The following is an 18,131-nucleotide window of genomic DNA, read 5'->3' as shown; positions in this document are numbered from 1 at the left end:
TGGAGTCTAACCCAGCTGTCTTTGGGGAGTCGGCAGGGTAAAACCTGAACTAATTGCCAGGCAAACGCAGGCACACACAGACAAACAACTAATCACAATTACACCTCAGGACAGTTTAGTGTTCCATTAACTTGCCATTTGTTTTTTTGTAACATGTAAGGAACCTGAAGTACCCGGAGAAAACCCATACGAGTATGGTGAGAACATGTAAAGTCCACACAAGAAGGAAATATAATGCACTAATAACATGACAAGTGTGTTTAATTTGTTTCCAAACAAAAATCCTTCTAGACTGGTACAAGTGTTGATCGGGACATGGTAAACCCCAAAAACAAACATCCAAAAGAGAAATAATACATAATACAAATGAGAAATAATACATTCACAAAACGTGAAGAAAATAATTCAGTTAAATCTGAATGTTGTATTCGATCAGCACTCGGACAATGCATCTTTTTTCACGCTCCTGAGCCAACGGTGATATGAGTAGTGTGAGTTTTCATTGCACGTATCAGTCGTAAAATACAAACTATAACTTTGTTATCACATTTGGAGGATGCTTTTCTGTTGCAGTCTCTTTTGCTTTGATCCAACCCCATCTTGGTATTTTTGGAGAATGGTGCATCACTTACGAACGGATTGCTCGTCTGGATATTTAAATACATGAGACTAGATTAAGTAAACGCGAACTACTACGTTTCATACGAAAACGCAGGCTAACACTAGCTGGCACGAAGTCAACAGCTAATGTCAAAGCAGATGCAAACTGTTCTAAAAAGCTAGCCTGGTGGTTAGCATGCTAGTTGGGCCTAAAGGCCAGAAAAACGTTGTGCGATTGTCGTAACCCTTCGCCATGAAATATTAGTGAAATATGGTTTAGAATCCATGAATTTCCTCACCAGCGGATAACAAGGTATTCGCGGTCACGATCGGCTTATATTACCGTGTGAATGATGAATTCTCGTGTTGTTTGTCGAGGTTTCGATAACGACGTTGTTCCTCGCGAGAGATCAGCGAGTTGGGTAACGCGCCTGCTCACTGGTGCAGAGCAGAAACGCGTGGTGCGTTCAAAGAGCGCGTATTGGCTTTTCCGCCGACAGGGTAGAAAAACGACTTCAGGTTTTCCGTATGTCTGTGGAACTGGTGGTTAATTATACGGTTCAAATCAGTCGTGGAAAACTGCACGTATACTTGAGTTGAAGAAAAAAACTACTTTATACTTTATTTCATTAATGCGGTACATAATATGTAACACAGCGAGCTAATACAGTACTGTATATATTCAGTCCAAGTAGAGTACGGTATATTACCGTACTCTACACAGTGTATACACTGATATACAATGATTTTTGACGGAAAACTAACAGGTTAGTGTATACTATACACTAGCCCTCGATGAGAAGGTTTCTTCAGCCGTCATCTGTACAAATGTGAAGGTTTCGGACGTTTCGCCTCCTATCCAAGAGGCTTCGTCAGCGAACTAAAGTCTGACTGGTCGTATCGGCCCTATTTATATATCCCTAATGTCCAGACATGGCGGTGCCGGACATAGCTATGATTGAGATATACACTAACCCGTTAGTTTTCTGTCAAAAATCTGTTTATTCGATTTGCTATTTATATATTTTAACACTACTTAGTAATGCATAAGTGATCAATTTATGATTGTTTTTGCAAAGTATGTAAATACGTACATGTGTATACATGATACATATATTTGTATGTTTATTTCTGTCTCGTGATGTATCTGTGTTAACATGTTCATTTTCATCTCAAGTCTTTCTGATCAGCAGAATTTATGCTCAAACTATTTGAACTCTTGCACATTTTGTGATCATTTTACTCTGTAATCCCCCCAAAAATGTAGAATATTCACGACAAAAGGTAGATATTCGCAACATCAGATTTCCAGTTTTATAATGAACAAAGAATGTGTATTACATTGATTTACAATGTAAATCAGTCATAAAATACAATGGTGGGATTTGTTTCAAAAACATTTAAAGAAATGGCACATCTAAAAAGACATTTGATATTTTCAACAGTGAATATAACAGATCTTCACAGATAACCCAACAGCTACACAAATAATTGCTCTGCTCTAACTTGATTCAGGTCTGTCGGGTTGCAGCAGGTCTAGGGCCTCCCTTTTTGCTGCAGGAAAAAATATATAGTAAAAAATATAATAACCCACATGTTTCTGAATTATTCCCCCACCTTGCATCCTGTTTCTTGACAGGAATAACCAGTTTGAACTCAGGTGGGAGCTCATCCTCTGTGTATTGTTTATCAGTGAAATATACCCTCCTAATACGGCAATTAGCATGAATCTGAAAGAAAAAACAGGTCATGGTAGATCAGACATTGATTTTTCTTCGATGGCTTGCTTCTATCGTGGGCTTCTTGCAAGCATACATTACAGTGAATCTCATCTTGGCCCATCACATTGAACCCAGCACGATTAAATGATGCATGTGCCTTTTTAAGGGGCACATGAGCTGTGGGGGAAAAAATGAACTGTTCATGGGCTGTTCTGAGGAGAAGGGAACCTGAACCCAGGGCACAAATGTCACAACTCAGTCGCCGATTACACCCCCGACCCCCCACACACACACATACATACACGTACACATACACGTACACACATGCGCGCAGTGACAGTTGACATTTTTATTTTTATTTTGTTATGCTTAGAATATCTTGTTTTCTATCCTTTCACTCCAACCCCAACCCCATCCCTCTTCAATTGCTGCTGTGGACTGCAAATTTCCCCATTGCGGGACGAATAAAGGTATTCTGATTCTGATTCTGATGCATGACCAGCCTTGGCCACCAGTCACTATCACGTGTTGTTGTGTCACCCTCCCAACTATGCCTGTGCACCTGCCACACACAACAAATATACACATACAGTAGATGTGACCAAGTGCTACACTTTAATGAGGACATGATCCATAGGCAATATTGTTGGTAGTGCTGTTAAATAATTACTTGATTAAAAAATAATCTAGCTACCAGTAATTTAAATTGCAGGACATATTGATGATGGGCACCTTAAACAGACTTATGTGAGACCCATCACCATCCCAGACCGATCCTTGTCCAAGTATGCCATCTCAATCAATTGGCAGGTGTGATCTCTCACACTTGCATTGGTGTCCATGGACCTTGACGACTTCCACGCTCGCCTTGGCCTTAGATCAGACCACTCACTAAGTTTAAGCATATTAGTGCCTTTTAAAAAAGGGTAGTTTATTACATTTGTTGTTTGGATATTTCACATTATATTTTGTGTTTCTGACTTGAAATTTTGCACTGGCACAAAGGAATCCATCGGCAGTACCCACGACATGTCTCAGTGTGCAGCAGGGCTCGGACAGATTTGAATTTATTACAAATCCTGGAAATTCCACTAGGTTCACATACTTTTTGTCACTGTAATTGCTCACAATTGTTGTGAAAGAAGCCGCAATGTCAACAAAGTGCGTCAGAGAGTGTGATAAAATTAAGAAACTCCAGAAGTTAAGTAAACAAGCTTTCACTCAAAAGAGTAAAATCGGGTGTTAGCATTTGTGATGAATTTACTTTTTATATTTTATGGTCAGCTTCTTCTTATGAGTGAGGCAATCAAGAATAAAAAAATAAACAAATAAATAATAATCTGAATCACCTTTGCTTTTGCCCCATCTTTCTTAAAGGACAACCAACACCATTTTTTTTTTTTTTTGTTTTCCGAACTGACAACAGAAAAATGTTTTATAGCATCTAAAATACCCAAAACACACAGGCTGATATTTTTAGTCAAATTCAAGACACCAATAAAAATGACTTAAAGTGTCCTAAAACTGCAACTTCTTCTTTTCCTTTCGGCTTTTCCCTTCAAGGGGTCACCACAGCAAATCAGTGTTCTCCATCTTTAGAGGCAACAAATGAGCTCAAAACTGGGGAGATTCAGAAAGTCCCACCCCCTTGTTCATGACATCACTCTGGGTCACAAACTGCCTTGCTCCAGAATCAAAACAATGGCTTCAGAGAGTTCAGATTCGGAGAAGATGCTTTCTTGTTACTCATGCAGTTATGAATATGATTCAAATAGTTCTGAAGAGGAAAGCATAAATGTTTGCAATCGATTAAAGAAGTCCTTCCGTATCAATTCAAGCCGTCTGCAAGCGATGAAACCGGTGAAGATCTGGACTCCGATGTAGCGGCCAGAAAATGCACAAGATGGCGCACAAGCTGCATTTCATCCAGTCAATGAAGCCGCTTATAAGAGCCGTAAAGCCGCCTGTGATTGTTTAAAATCCGTGGTAGAAGACAGAGGGGTGAGTTTTACGCACACACAAAGGAGACCGCCACAATTCCAACAAGCACACAAACATCAGATGTTGGGATGAGAAAGCTCCGACAGCGCTACAGAGTAAAAAATGACACGGTGGAAAGTGGATGTTTGTCCGATCGGTTTGCTCCACTAATATGGCGATTGCGTTCTTTCACCAGGTGAGCTCACAGTTAGCATGCAGTGTGACTAAATGAGTAAACATGCATCAAACTTCCGCTATCCAAGCGCGAAATCGCTAACTCTGGTTAGCTTCCTCGTTCGCCTCCGCTGGTGCTCGACTGCTCTGCTCCGTTGGAAATGGGCTGACTTGTCCGCTGGGAATTTGTGTAGACTTACACCTTCTTTATGCATGTTACCGCAATTGGCTGCAACACAGCGATTCACCATTGCATTATGTATGTAGTTTTCCTTCTAATTTCGCGATCAACACTGTGTTTTCAGACCAAAAAAAGTACCAAAATGCATTGTGTTGCTTTCTCGGTCAGGGGCGGACCAAATGTGACGTCACTCCCGGCATTGTCATCAACTCAAAAACAAGACTTCATGAATTTTCAGTGCGGAGTTTCTCAGTAGAAGTCACCTGAAGTGATTTTACAAATTATGGACGCAACTTGTCCGGGGGTGTCGGCTGTCCTTTAAAGTTTAAGTGTTTTTTTACGATTTCATATTGCCACTGGTTAACTATTTTCTACACTTGAATAACAGTTAAAATATTTGCAAGATGGCCACAGTTGGACGCCACTTGAATTATGTCTTGGATCATTCCTACTTCTATTACAGTACTTTCGGTGTGTTCTTGACCATTTTGTGACAACTTTTCACTGCTGTCCGGACACATACCTGCACACGCTGCGTCTCTACATAACTGGTTCCATAAGCTCTACGGGTGATGTCTGCCAAGTTGAACTGAAATTGGTTCCAGCGGTCATCAACACTAATTGGCATAGTGCACATAAATGAATTCACTTGCGTCTTGCTGTGGTGATTACTTGCCCGAAACCGCCGGCGTAAATTCTGATCATCTAACACCTGAAAGTGGAAGGGGAGTAGACCAAAAGTATGGCTCACCATGAATGGGAATAGTTACTGCGTACAATCAATGCGTGTTAAGTGCATGTTTCAGTGCCTGAACTTCAAAGCTGAAATATTTCCTGGTTTTCTTGACAATCATCACGAGAAAAGGCATTTTGATGCCAAGAGTCTGCCTGGGGTCAGCGGGACATGTGATGTAGTTCGTACTGTAGAAGCACAGGGAGATGGCGACAAAGGAATGTCAAGTGTGAACTCTGATTAGCAGTGGTGCACTGCTTCCAAAGATTTTATTCACCTGACATTTGAACCCTCCACCTCCAACACGAGCGAGTTGATGTCATTGTCTGTAACTCGTTTGATATGACCATTCTTCACCTGTGAAACAAAAAAATGCAAGAGTATGTTTATGTGCATGAGCGGTGTTACATTTATGCTCAATAATATAAAGGAATGACAATAATTTAACTTCTTGATTTAGCAAAAAAAATCATAATTGTTCATTCACATAAAGAGATGTATTGATGTTGAAAAGTAATGATGATAATCTATCTAAAATGTTGTGTGACTCCATTACAAATAACACAATTACAAGGATGATGAATACTTTCATGGTCCACAACTAAATTATGAATAGGCTTAATTTTAATAACTGCAAATATATTTAGTATAATACACATTTTAATACACAGTTAAAAACTGCAAATATATTTAGTATAATAGTTTTTAATGCAGTCTCATTCAAGATCATACATTCCACTTTGAACTCATTGTAAAGAATTACAATGGCATAACCATGCTAATGCTTCTGGGTTGAGTGAACGCTGGCGTGTGTGGCTGCCGCTGCTCACCCACAGAAAAACTTATCCTGTGACTGTAAAGTGACCTTGAGAGTTTTGAAAGGCACTTTTAAATGAAATGTATTATTATTATGATCCAGTTTACAACTTATTTCGTTTGGATTTCAATTTTTGCTGGTTTGTGTGTGTTGGTTAAATTTTGTCAATAAAAGCATATCTGAATATCCCATCAATTTACCAGCGTCCCAACGATGTACCGTTTTGACAATGAGGTTTTTTTTATTTAAATTACAAAATGTCATGCGATGATAAATTCAACGAGTGCTCCATAATGAAATGACATGGTGCTCATAAAATATTGCAGGGAGTTCAAAATGATATATGAAACCTGCATGACAGAGAGAGGCGCAGCCTAGGGAAAGGGAAGCGACCAACCTGTCCTGTCAGGAGTGACCTACCTTTATATCCCATATCTGAAGAGGCTTGCTGCCGATGCTGTATAATATAGACAGAAATCCACCTTGAAACGTACTTCTAAACATTTTGTACGTGTTCGGTCCAATTTAGCGACCCGATAGGGTCCGACATTCAGAAGCAGGCTTCTTGTTGTGAGTATGCTGGAAGCTCAGCATGATTTTCTAAAAGCACTCAATCAAAGGCAGTCAAACACGTAAACAAAACAAGCACACCTCATACCTTTTCATTCACACGCACCACGTCTTGATGGCATAGTCGTCATTGCATTTGCTCAGTTAATCCATTTATCTTCGTAAAATGTAACGAGTGACGACATTCAAAATAAATAAAAAAGTTTTTAGTACCAAAGGTTTGCATTAAAAGTAAAATCATAACTAATACACCTAGCAGCAACGATATGACAGCGTTGTTGATTAGTCATCTATTTTGTGAATTAATAAAAGCAAAAGCAAAATATTTTAAAATGAATAACTTCCTGTCGAAGCCGGCGAAACGACGTGGCTTCATGGCGGCCATGTTGGAGAGGACATCCCTCGATTTCAAACCATGCACCGTGAAATGATTCAATCGAATGGTGCCTATTTCTGAACCGATTTTGCATTGTCATCAAATGGTGAGTAGTTTTACTTTGTTTGAATGTTGCCGATGACTATTATCCTTGTTGTCATTGCCCTTTTATCGAGCATCTTCATCTTCATTAAGTTCGTATCGTTGCTTGTTTTGTCGACACAAGGGGAGACAAACCAGTGTCTTTTTGCGTCGGTCGCAAGCCCGGATAAATACAGAGGATTGTTTCAAGAAGGCCATCCGACGTAAAAGCTTGGCCAAAACAAACCTACGAATCAAACCTCTGAAGATGGAGGACACTGGTTCGCTGTGGCGACCCCTGAAGGGAAAACCGAAAGGAAAAGACCCCTTATCCGACCCCATCGATGGAAGCATGATTACATCTTATTTTTGTCATACATCTCTGTGATTTTTCCAGTATTTAAACTGACCAGACTTGCACTTGCCAATATCCACTCTATATGGTTATACAAAAACAAATATATGTGATTCGGAAATCAAATCAGGCATTTAGCATGAATTGATTCAATTTTAATTTTGTCAAATCGACGTGTTCCAACACCTTAGCTAAAGTTTTATTCTAAGCAAAATCCCTCCATCAATTTTCTGATCTGCATTATCCTCAGAACGGGCACACACAGTGAATAAAACAATAATTTGGTGTGCTTTACCAAACATCTCATGTCGTTGTACTAAATTCATCCTGTCTACTTGATAACTAATGTTAAGCAGATTCCTTACTTACAGACAGTGTATTGTCGGTGTTCAAATACCCGACATGTTTCAACAGGGATGAGGGAGCTTACATGCTCTCTACTACCTGGAGCAGCATCCTGGAGGGACGAGCGGACAGCGGGGGGCGTGGCTTGCCTGTCAGTTCTGACAGGTAGGTCACGCCCTCATAGCAACACCAGCTGAAAATGGCGCGTCACAGCAACATCCGTGACACTCTGACGAAGGCGGAAGTAGTCGCCGAAACATGTCGGGTATTTGAACACCGACAATACACTGTCTGTAAGTAAGGAATCTGCTTAACATTAGTTATCAAGTAGACAGGATGAATTTAGTACAACGATTACGCGAAAGTTTTGGAGAGACATGCGTCAAGGAGTTTCGCCTCCTCGAAAAGCTATCAAGGAAACGGGCTCGCTATCGAAACCACCTGAGATTCAACCTGCGCTGCCGGGACGAAGAAGTCGTTCCGGCCAGTCTGAGGATTAAAAACCCGATCCCAACCAGGAACGCGGAAAGAATCATCAAAAAGGTGCGGATGACTCTGATGAAAGAACGAATACGATGCACAGCAAACAAACTCAATAACATTAGCAGTGATCTACAGCGGCAAACGGAGCAATTCGAACTCCGGTTCCCCCTGGACAATTACACAAAAACAACGCTACACGGACAACTTCACAACATACACGAACAGGAATTCACCGCGACCAAAAACCGACACATCCGGAAATTAGACAAACTCATCACGCAAAAGAAAAAGGCCGAATCAAACACATTTCAGACAAACGACAAATGGATACATAACATGTCACGCCACAACCTCACACAAGCAGAACGCAGCATATTATCAAAAGGTCTCAACTACGCAGTCACCCCCAAAAAAATACCATACGACGATTTCATTCTCGCAACGGAATTAGCGTGTGAAAAAATACAGAACCCAGGACAAAAAGCAGCACTACGCAATGAAATAGCAGGCATTTTAAAAACGGCCAAACCACCACCCAGCAATATTACCAAAGAGGAAGCAAGAGCCATGATAACACTATCAAAAAACAAAGACATCACAATACTCCCCGCAGACAAAGGCAGAACAACAGTTATTATGGACACAGAAAAATACGAAAAACAGATGCAGCAGTTATTACAGGACGACGCCTATGAAATATTAAAGAAAGACCCAACAGAAGAAAAGAAAAACAAACTTAAAGCACTACTCAAACCCCTATTAAACGAAAATAAAATAAACAAAGAGTCGTACAACCACCTGGTACCTACAGCAAACATCATCCCCAGGATTTACGGCACGCCAAAAATACATAAACACGATGCACCCCTCCGCCCCATAGTAGACAGCATCGGATCAGTCACATACAACCTCTCCAAAGCACTATCGGAAATAATAAAACCGCTACTGGGACACACGGACCAACACTGCGAGAACTCAAAGCAACTCGCCACAGAACTCGCCACCATAAAATTACAGAAAGACGAAATGTTCATATCACATGATGTCACCTCACTTTTCACAAAAACACCCACCAAAGCCACCATTCAGATAGTACAGGACAGACTCAAAACAGACAGGACACTCAAAAAACGCACAAATCTTACAGCACAAGACATAACCCAGCTACTTCAATTCATAGCCACATCCACATATTTCCAATACAAATACACCATATACAGACAAAAAGAAGGGTTCGCCATGGGGGACCCACTCTCTGCCATCATGTGTGGATTCTTCATGGAGGACCTGGAACAGAAAGCACTTTCAACAGCCCCGGAAATATACAAACCAACACTATGGAAACGGTATGTGGACGACATCTTGGAAAAAATCAAAACAGGACATACGCAACAGCTTACTGAACACCTCAACTCCATAGACACCACAGGCAGTATCAAGTTCACCCATGAAGAAGAAACAAACCACTCCATCGCCTTCTTGGACTTGAACATACACCACACGGACAACGGGGACATCAAAATAAAAGTACACAGGAAACCTACACATACTGACCAATATCTCCTTTGGACATCTGAACACCCCACCATTCATAAGTTGTCAGTCGTCAGAACATTACATGAACGCACCACAATAATCACGGACCCGGAAGACAAAACACAGGAGGAAAAACATATACAACACGCACTGAAAAAATGCCAATATCCCCAGTGGGCAATAACTAAAGGGGCAGAGCAGGTCAAAAACAAAAACAACACAAGACAGGGAAGAAAGAAAAAGCAAACAAACAAACAAGAACACAGAGCAATGGTAACACTACCGTACATAAGAGGAATCACAGAACGCATACAAAGGGCACTGAGGAAACACAACATAAACACACCGGTCAAACCACACACAACTCTCCGTCAAATCTTGGTACACCCAAAGGACAAAATACTCCCGGAAAACAAATGTAACTCAATATATGAAATCCCATGCAAGTCATGCAATAAATCATACATCGGGGAGACAGGAAGGAGTTTCAATACAAGAAAAAAAGAGCACAAGAACGAGTGCGAGAAGGAGACGGCAACAATCCAAACAAGAGCAATAAAAGAACAAGCACAACAGGAGCACCATAAATCAGCCATCACGGACCACTGCAAAAGAGAGAACCACATCATGGACTGGGAGAAGGCCAGAGTCATCCGCACCGAAGACAACAAACATCAGCGCTGGATCAGGGAGGCCATTGAAATCCGAAAGCGAGGACCAAGGACCATCAACAGGGATGAGGGAGCTTACATGCTCTCTACTACCTGGAGCAGCATCCTGGAGGGACGAGCGGACAGCGGGGGGCGTGGCTTGCCTGTCAGTTCTGACAGGTAGGTCACGCCCTCATAGCAACACCAGCTGAAAATGGCGCGTCACAGCAACATCCGTGACACTCTGACGAAGGCGGAAGTAGTCGCCGAAACATGTCGGGTATTTGAACACCGACAATACACTGTCTGTAAGTAAGGAATCTGCTTAACATTAAACATCTCATGTGATCTCATCAAAACAAAATACCTATAGATGTGACTTTCCAGAGCAGAAATTAATTTGAAGGTTTCTCGTTGATGTGATTTCATTTATTATTAAGTTCCACATCCAGAATTTAATGACAAACTTTCATATTTCGTTATATTATTTAAGAATCCCGGGATGTAAACGTGCAAACCGCGACATATTACTAATTTCTGCATTACAAATGCAACACTGCTTGAAAAGAAAGTACAGCGCTGGTTTGAAATTTAGTATATTCACCATGACTGTGTGAAAATAGCCCGTGGCATTTAGGTTGGGCATCGGCACCAAATGACATTCCATATATTAAGCCTACTTTTTACATACTGTATAATGCTGTAAAAATCAGAATTGACCACAAAATAAGCATGTACAGTATGGTATTTTTTCATGGGTCATCAACCCAAAGTAGACCACGAGTGCCTTATGTGCTGGAAGTAGACATTGAAGGATGAAACTACTTCATATTGAGGAAGTTGAGGCCAGGAAGGAAAAATGTATCGTCAATTGAATTGGGGGCGGGTCTATAACAGCACCGCCGCTCAAAGTGCGAGCAGAGGGCAGAAGGCAGCTGATTTTGGCACACCTCTTCACAACCCACATCGAGCACAGCCTCAACATTCACATAACCAGCTGCACCATGAACTTCCATGGAGAAGAACTGCTTTGCTTTCTTTCGGCTGTGTTATTTTTCTCTGTTGCAGCAGAATCTGACGGTGAGTGGCTTCCGGGATAGTCATTCAGTGATGTGATATTTCATTGTCGTATTACAGTACGTAACTCTACATCACAAAAGATAACCTAATGCAACTTGTCTTCCTGTGCCCCAAGGCCATTTTCAGTCCTAGTAGCAACTCGTGATTCATAAAAAACAATAATATTCACAAGTCGTGAAGATTATTGTTTTTTTTTTTCCTTTTCACACTCTTGCAGGAAAACGAATGATCATTTTTTTCCCTTTAGTGTCTTTGTGTGTTGAAAGATGAAATCACAACACCATAAAATACATGATTAACATTAAATCACTCTTTCCATTATAATGTTTTTGAATCACAGTCGTGAAGTCATTGCATTTCTCAAGGGTTGCTAAGCAGGACAGCAGTTACCTGTGTTCCACTAACTTGACTTGCGCAACATGCACTTATGGAATTTTCCATGAGTGTTTACAGAAATCATATTTTATTGAAGAATGTTAAAAACTGATTGGACTTCACGTTTTTATATCTCAATAGTACACGATGAACAGTATTAAAATGATGGAACCGGCAAATAATGGGATTCCATCATTAAACATTCCACTAATCACTAAATTACTACTTTTAGATGAATATTCCTCTTCCCACCTATATTGTGACTGTGCTCAGAATAGATGGCACCTTCTTTACTTGAAACATGACATGTAGGGGAAGTTGTTGTTTTGTGTCCCAAGTCACTTGATGCCCTTTACCACCAGTCACTATATCAAATGTGATGATGTAACATATCTATGATTGAAACTTTGAGTTCGCTTCAAGTTTGTGTTGGCTGTTTCTGATCAATGTAAATCATTTTTAATTCGGGAATGATTCTACCTGAGCATTATGGTCTTGACAGCACCTCTCGTCCACACGAATCTTGGCAGCCTGAAGGGGGAGTATGTGAGTGTAAAAGGGAAGGAGACGGGCGTCTACGCATACCTTGGTGTGCCATTTGCCAAGTCACCTATTGGCCCTGATCTGAGACTGGCTCCACCCCAGAAAGTGGGGGCATGGCAAGGAGTGAGAGATGCCACCAGGCAGCCACCAATGTAAACACGTGTGCACCAGTTGTGTGACACTGTATTATCACTTATTTTCATACAGTCATATATAACAATGCGTTTCTTCAGGTGCATTCAACACCGACAATTCCTTTTAAACCTGCTGGAGTTGATTGGTGGCATAGCAGGAGAACTCCCGGATATTTCTGAGGACTGCCTTTATCTCAATATTTATACTCCTGCAAACAGAGATCATGATGCAAAGCTCCCAGTAAGAAACATTTGCTGCTACGATTAACTGTTACTATTGACTGTAATTCACTGCAAATTCTATCTCAACAGTTGCTTAATTTCTCTCTTGTACGCAAGATTCGGTTTGAATAATTATTGTTTTCATTTGGCAGTCTCTAATTTGACTTTGACCTGTTCAAAATGTATCTTTGTCTGACCAGGTCATGGCATGGATCCATGGTGGGGGCTTTACTTTGGGATCAGCTTCAATGTATGACGGATCCGCCCTGGCTGCTTACCAAGATGTGGTTGTGGTGCTCATTCAATATCGCCTGGGAGTTTTGGGCTTCCTCTCGTAAATATCACTCATATTCTTCAAAGTGGAAAATACATCTAATGAATCCATCTGTCTTCTTAATTGCTCATCTTGGTCAGGAACGTAGGGACTTGATTAAACTTACTTTGACCAAGTGGCAGGGTACACACTTGACTGACCGCTCAGGTTGCCAAATATCCATGCATACAGTGGTGACATTAATACCACGTGTTCAAGTTATGCATGGTTGAGGACCCAAGTGCAGGGAAGCAGGGAGGAAAGGCATAAATTCTGTCTAAAAAGAATTGAATTTCAAACAACCAAAATGACAAGCAATGTGCAAGGAGGAATACAAGTAAAACTGATGAAATAAAAAAAAATCCAAAAACAAAACTCAAAGCAAAAAAAAACAAGCACAATGAAAAGATGCAAGATTAAGTGAGAAGGTGACATGAAAACTGACAGTAATCAAGGCAATTTCCACACAGATATGGAGGCGGATTGTTCACAATAAATAAATACAAACATACCGGGTGACCCAAAAACATACGTACCCATGAAAATTTCAATTGTGGTTTTGATTAAAAAGCTATTTATATCAAATTTCAACCACACATTATTCAATTTATGGAAGGCCATTCACCAGTTTCATCTACGGGTGGGTGACCCACTCATTCATCGATTTTCTAATACGTTTATCCTTAACATGATCATGTGCGTTGCGAAGCCTCCCCTCTGAACTGGTTTCCAGTCATTCGCATCCATGATAAATATATTTGTGTGAATAATTTTGACACGTATTTCACCATAACTATCAGCTGAAGTGTCATGAATGCAGACTCAGTTGAAAGGTGGAAAAACTGCACAAGGGGCAACAACAGAACACTTCTCGAATTGGGACATTCTACACACTAGGACCCTCAACGGGAAGGCAAAATTTCATGTCAATAGACTTTGGGAGGCAGCCAAAGTACCCAAAGAAAAAATATATGCAAGAGGAGAACATGACTACTCGACACACAAACAGGTTAATTAAAGGACAGCCGACGTCTCCGGACAAGTTGTGTCCATAATTTGTAAAATGGCTTCAAATGACTTCTACTGAGCGTATTTTAAAAAGATTCCACCGCATATAGCTATATTTTACATTTTAAGACTCGCGCTGAATATTCAGGAAGTCTTGTTTTTGAGTTGGTGACGCGTCTGTACGTGACCTCACTAAAGGAACGCCCCCTGACCGAAAAAAAGACATTGTAGCAGTCCTTCCATTACGTCAATGTCTTGCTGCCGCGAGAGTGGCTGCCTTTCCAACAGCTCATGTATTTTGTTTTTCTACTTTCATTCCTTTCATCACTTTGCTGCTGTGAAATGTAAATTTATCCACTGTGAGACTAATAAAGGCATATCCAATCCAATCCAAAACCTTGTGTTGCACCCAAAAGCTGCCAGAAGAGGGTGTCCAAGCTCCATATAAGGAATTTATCAGCCTGTGGAAACGGAGGTGGCCACAGGAGGTCGCCATTTTGTGCTCTCTTCTGGTGATCGTTTCTCCCCAATGTTGCCTCAAAATGGCATGGAATAAATTATTTAATCGATTGCAAACATGTATGCTTTCCTCTTCAGAACTACAGTAAAGTCTCGTTATATCGATATCGGTTATATCTAGTACTGCTTATTACGATACTATTTCTATGAACGCAAGGAGAAAATTTACATTCCGCAGGATCGGATATATCGATAGTCCGGTTATATCGATATTTTTTCAGACTCCCGAGAATATCCATATAACGAGACTTTACTGTATTTGAATCATATTCATAACCGGTGGTGTAACAAGAAAGCATATTCTCCGAATCTGAAGCCATTGTTTTGATTCTCAAGCAATGCAAGACGTCTTAGCGTGACGTCACAAAGTGCGAGCGGGACTTTCTGAAAATGGCCAATTCGCAGCTCAATGTTTTGCAGATTTTGGACACTTTAAGTCATTTTTATTGGTAATTTGCATTTGAATAAAAATATCATACTGCGTGTTTTGGGTATTTTAGATGCTATAAAACGTTTTTCTGATGTCAGTTAAGAAACAAAAAAGTGACGTCGGTTGTCCTTTAAGCATATATGTTTAATGAACCTGTAGACAATTAGTCAACGATAAAGCTGATGTGGTGGCGGGCCCATATTAAAATGCCCCCAAACAAGAGTTTGGACTTTGAAATTTGAAAATGTTGGCTATAAACACATACAGTACACCCAAAAGACACGAGGAAGACAAGAGGTCAAAAAAAGAATAATAAAAACTTAGTATTAGAAATACCATGCAAGTATTACAACTGGCTTTGTATGAAGTTCCAGTGAATCGTGACCAGTCAAACATGTTCTGAAATACTGCCAGATGTCTGCTTCAAATGCAAATTTTACAGTTGCAAATGATGGAATCTATTCCAATTTATGATAAAATAAAACCCTTTTTGCGTTAGAGATACACATCACAAAACTCAAATGTATTGCAACCCCTAACCCTGACCATGTGTTATTCCCTTTCCAAATTCTTCGTTTCTTAATACATTGTTGATGCTGTTGCTTCTTTTTCAATTTAGCCTTGCAACAAAATCTAATCCAGTAGTAATCATTTGCTGCTCACAGCACGAGGTGGATGCAAGATTTCCTGGCCTATCACATCTTGTGTCATTTTGTTTAAGTTAAATGGGAAGCTGTGTGGACTTTGCAGTATTATTTCTCATCTCAAATATCGTCTGACCTTCGAGCTATTTGACGTCTACGTGAGCAACAGTCATAACTTGTGGTCACGTGTGTCTCATATAGCACAGGAGATGAACATTTGTCTGGTAACTTTGGTCTGCTGGACCAAGTTGAAGCCCTCCGCTGGATCCAAAAGCACATTCACAACTTTGGGGGGGACCCAGCTTCGGTCACTATATTCGGAGAATCTGCTGGTGGAGTGAGCGTCTCCATGTTGGTGAGAATCACTCCGCTGATGCATCATCTTTGGGAAATTCGTTATTCACGATCACAGTGAATTGGATGCTCTGTCTTTGATAAACAGCTTCTATCACCATTAACCGATGGCCTGATCCATCGAGCCATTGCTGAAAGTGGCACTGCCGCCATGGATGCCTTGGTGTCAAATGCTCCACTAGCAGTAGCGCAGGTTGAATTGAAATCTAACATTGAAAATAGTTTGGTTTCGAAATAACCGTTCTAACTAATACATTCTTGGTATGCTTCTTCAGGGCATTGCTAATGCATCTGGATGTAATATTGAAAGCACACAGGCGATTGCTGCCTGCTTGAGAAACCTGGAGATAGACCCTTTCTTGAATTTTGCACAGGTACCGTATGCAAAAGTGATTTAGAATCTGGAGCTATCACGCAAAAGACTCATTGGTATCAGAATTCATGAGTGTTTGTCACTGTTGTACCTGATCTAAACTGTCTTTTCTCAGGATCCTACACTCAGACTTAGTATCAATATAGATGGACATTTCCTGACAAAACCAGTATACGAACTCTTCAAGCATCATGAAATTCAGAATGTCCCATTCATGACTGGTGTTAATGATCATGAAGGGGGCTGGTTAGTTCCTGCTGTAAGTGCGACTCGTGTCTTTCTGCGGTATCTCAGCTCCACTCATGCAAAACCCGTCCCATTCCCTTTTCCACTAGTTCATGGCTCCTCCAAACTGGACTGAAGGAATAGACCGGGAGCAGGCAGCAAACATGATGTTGGCCTTCGACCCCACTGTAAGACTATTTATTGATGCTCCTATCGTAATATCACTGTGCCATTTCCCCGCCCTGAAGTGTCATTTGTTTACTTCAGCCCAAAGACCCCATTGTCACAGATTTGATGATGGAGGAATATATCGGAGCTGGTAAAGATCGTGACAAAACTAGAGATGGCTTTACTGAGTGGTTTGGGGATATGTTGTTCACCATTCCTGCCATTAAGACTGCAAATGCCCACAGAGGTACAGTGATGACACCAAGTTTTACCATCCTTTATTTTCCAATGGCTACCCACTGTAAACTCTTCTATCCTTAGATGCAGGTGCCCGTGTGTACTTGTATGAGTACCAACATCCACCTCAGTTCTTGAGGGAAAAAAGGCCAAGCTTTGTTAGATGTGACCATGGAGACGAACTTGTGACAGTTTTGGGGTTTTGCTTTACCACAAAGCACATCCGACTAAACGGTGAGACCTTTATAACATATTGAGGAAAATGGAATGTTTACTTGGAGTGCAAAGTGTTTTACTAAGGCTCTTCCTTTTAGCTACATGCCGAGAGGAGGAAGAGCAACTTAGTCGAACGATGATGGCCTACTGGGGCAATTTCGCTCGGACAGGGTAATTGCTATCAAGTCCTTCTCGTTTAGTTCAGGTACAATTAGAGTGAAACATGTACTAAGACAAACTTGTCTGTACTTTATGCGTTCATGTAGGTCGCCAAATGGCGATGGCCTTGCTCACTGGCCGACATACGGAAAAGAAGAAATATACCTGGCAATAAGTGCAAAAGAACAAGTCATTTCCCAGCACCTGAAGAATGATCACTTTATCTTTTGGACTGAGATCCTCCCCGAGAAGGTTCGACTACATCAGGAGGAGACGGAGCACAGTGAACTTTAGGTGACTTTTTTAACTTGCTCCCACCATTTGGAGCTGTCCTTTAATTTCCTGCCAGGATTGTTTGGGACATAAAGGAGTTGATGAACTGATTTTGAGCTTCCTTAAATAAGCGTTGTGCATTATGAGCACTGTGTACTTCTGCCTAGCTTTTCAAAAATGTAACATTTTAATTAAATAAACATTGTGTGGCATGTTTTGTTTATTTATTTATTACATATCTTTATGTAAAGTGAAA

At 40.7% G+C, this 18,131-nt stretch overlaps 3 protein-coding genes across 8 annotated transcripts in view; 1 reads left to right on the top strand and 2 right to left on the bottom strand.

Annotated features, from left to right (window-relative positions):
• The window catches only part of banp (BTG3 associated nuclear protein), a 57,277-nt gene extending 56,229 nt beyond the window's left edge, over positions 1-1,048 (bottom strand). The window contains exon 1 of one of the 2 annotated variants that reach the window (XM_088997392.1): positions 944-1,048. The gene's annotated coding sequence lies outside the window, so the exon portion shown is untranslated. Of the gene's footprint in view, positions 1-899 lie in introns of both variants that reach the window. The other variant, XM_088997393.1, reaches the window with a different exon arrangement.
• An 852-nt stretch (positions 1,049-1,900) lies between these two features.
• On the bottom strand, positions 1,901-6,984 carry LOC148898270 (cilia- and flagella-associated protein 20-like). 4 transcript variants are annotated; one of them, XM_088997390.1, is made up of 6 exons: positions 6,865-6,984; positions 6,627-6,663; positions 5,667-5,746; positions 5,466-5,577; positions 5,180-5,368; positions 1,901-2,330 (listed from the first exon to the last, which is right to left on the bottom strand). In XM_088997390.1, exons 1-6 carry the CDS (start codon positions 6,870-6,872, stop codon positions 2,112-2,114), a joined length of 645 nt encoding a protein of 214 aa, XP_088853516.1. In that variant the 5' UTR covers positions 6,873-6,984; the 3' UTR covers positions 1,901-2,111. The 4 variants fall into 4 exon arrangements, 3 of the variants coding, with proteins under 3 accessions (XP_088853516.1, XP_088853517.1, XP_088853515.1); XM_088997391.1 differs by having other exon boundaries at positions 1,901-2,154; positions 2,218-2,330; positions 6,627-6,972; XR_016115083.1 differs by having other exon boundaries at positions 2,119-2,154; positions 2,218-4,704; positions 6,627-6,972.
• Positions 6,985-7,132: 148 nt separating this feature from the next.
• On the top strand, positions 7,133-18,087 carry ces2b (carboxylesterase 2b). 2 transcript variants are annotated; one of them, XM_088997386.1, is made up of 13 exons: positions 7,133-7,258; positions 12,560-12,752; positions 12,834-12,975; positions 13,157-13,290; positions 16,072-16,225; positions 16,313-16,417; positions 16,500-16,598; positions 16,713-16,856; positions 16,933-17,010; positions 17,090-17,237; positions 17,312-17,461; positions 17,542-17,614; positions 17,710-18,087. In XM_088997386.1, coding segments are annotated over exons 2-13 (1,416 nt in total). In that variant the 5' UTR covers positions 7,133-7,258; positions 12,560-12,750; the 3' UTR covers positions 17,897-18,087. The 2 variants fall into 2 exon arrangements, with proteins under 2 accessions (XP_088853512.1, XP_088853513.1); XM_088997387.1 differs by lacking the exon at positions 7,133-7,258 and adding an exon at positions 11,523-11,682.
• The last annotated feature ends 44 nt before the right edge of the window (positions 18,088-18,131 follow it).

The sequence above is a fragment of the Hippocampus bargibanti genome, linkage group LG05, assembly GCF_051943395.1.
Source record: "Hippocampus bargibanti isolate YZ-2025 linkage group LG05, ASM5194339v1, whole genome shotgun sequence".
Classification (NCBI taxonomy): Eukaryota; Metazoa; Chordata; class Actinopteri; order Syngnathiformes; family Syngnathidae; genus Hippocampus; species Hippocampus bargibanti.
This window is presented reverse-complemented; position numbering and strand designations above follow the sequence as displayed.

Excerpts from the sequence above, each read along its gene's own strand:
- LOC148898270 (XM_088997389.1), bottom strand. The coding sequence starts at position 6,710 with ATGTTTAGAAGTACGTTTCAAGGTGGATTTCTGTCTATATTATACAGC. Across the intron at positions 5,747-6,626 it reads TTCAGATATGGGATATAAAG|GTGAAGAATGGTCATATCAA; the intron begins GTAGGTCACTCC and ends TTTGTTTCACAG. Across the intron at positions 5,578-5,666 it reads GTGGAGGGTTCAAATGTCAG|TACGAACTACATCACATGTC; the intron begins GTGAATAAAATC and ends GTGCTTCTACAG.
- ces2b (XM_088997387.1), top strand. The coding sequence starts at position 11,607 with ATGAACTTCCATGGAGAAGAACTGCTTTGCTTTCTTTCGGCTGTGTTA. Across the intron at positions 16,418-16,499 it reads CTCCACTAGCAGTAGCGCAG|GGCATTGCTAATGCATCTGG; the intron begins GTTGAATTGAAA and ends ATGCTTCTTCAG. Across the intron at positions 16,599-16,712 it reads CTTTCTTGAATTTTGCACAG|GATCCTACACTCAGACTTAG; the intron begins GTACCGTATGCA and ends GTCTTTTCTCAG.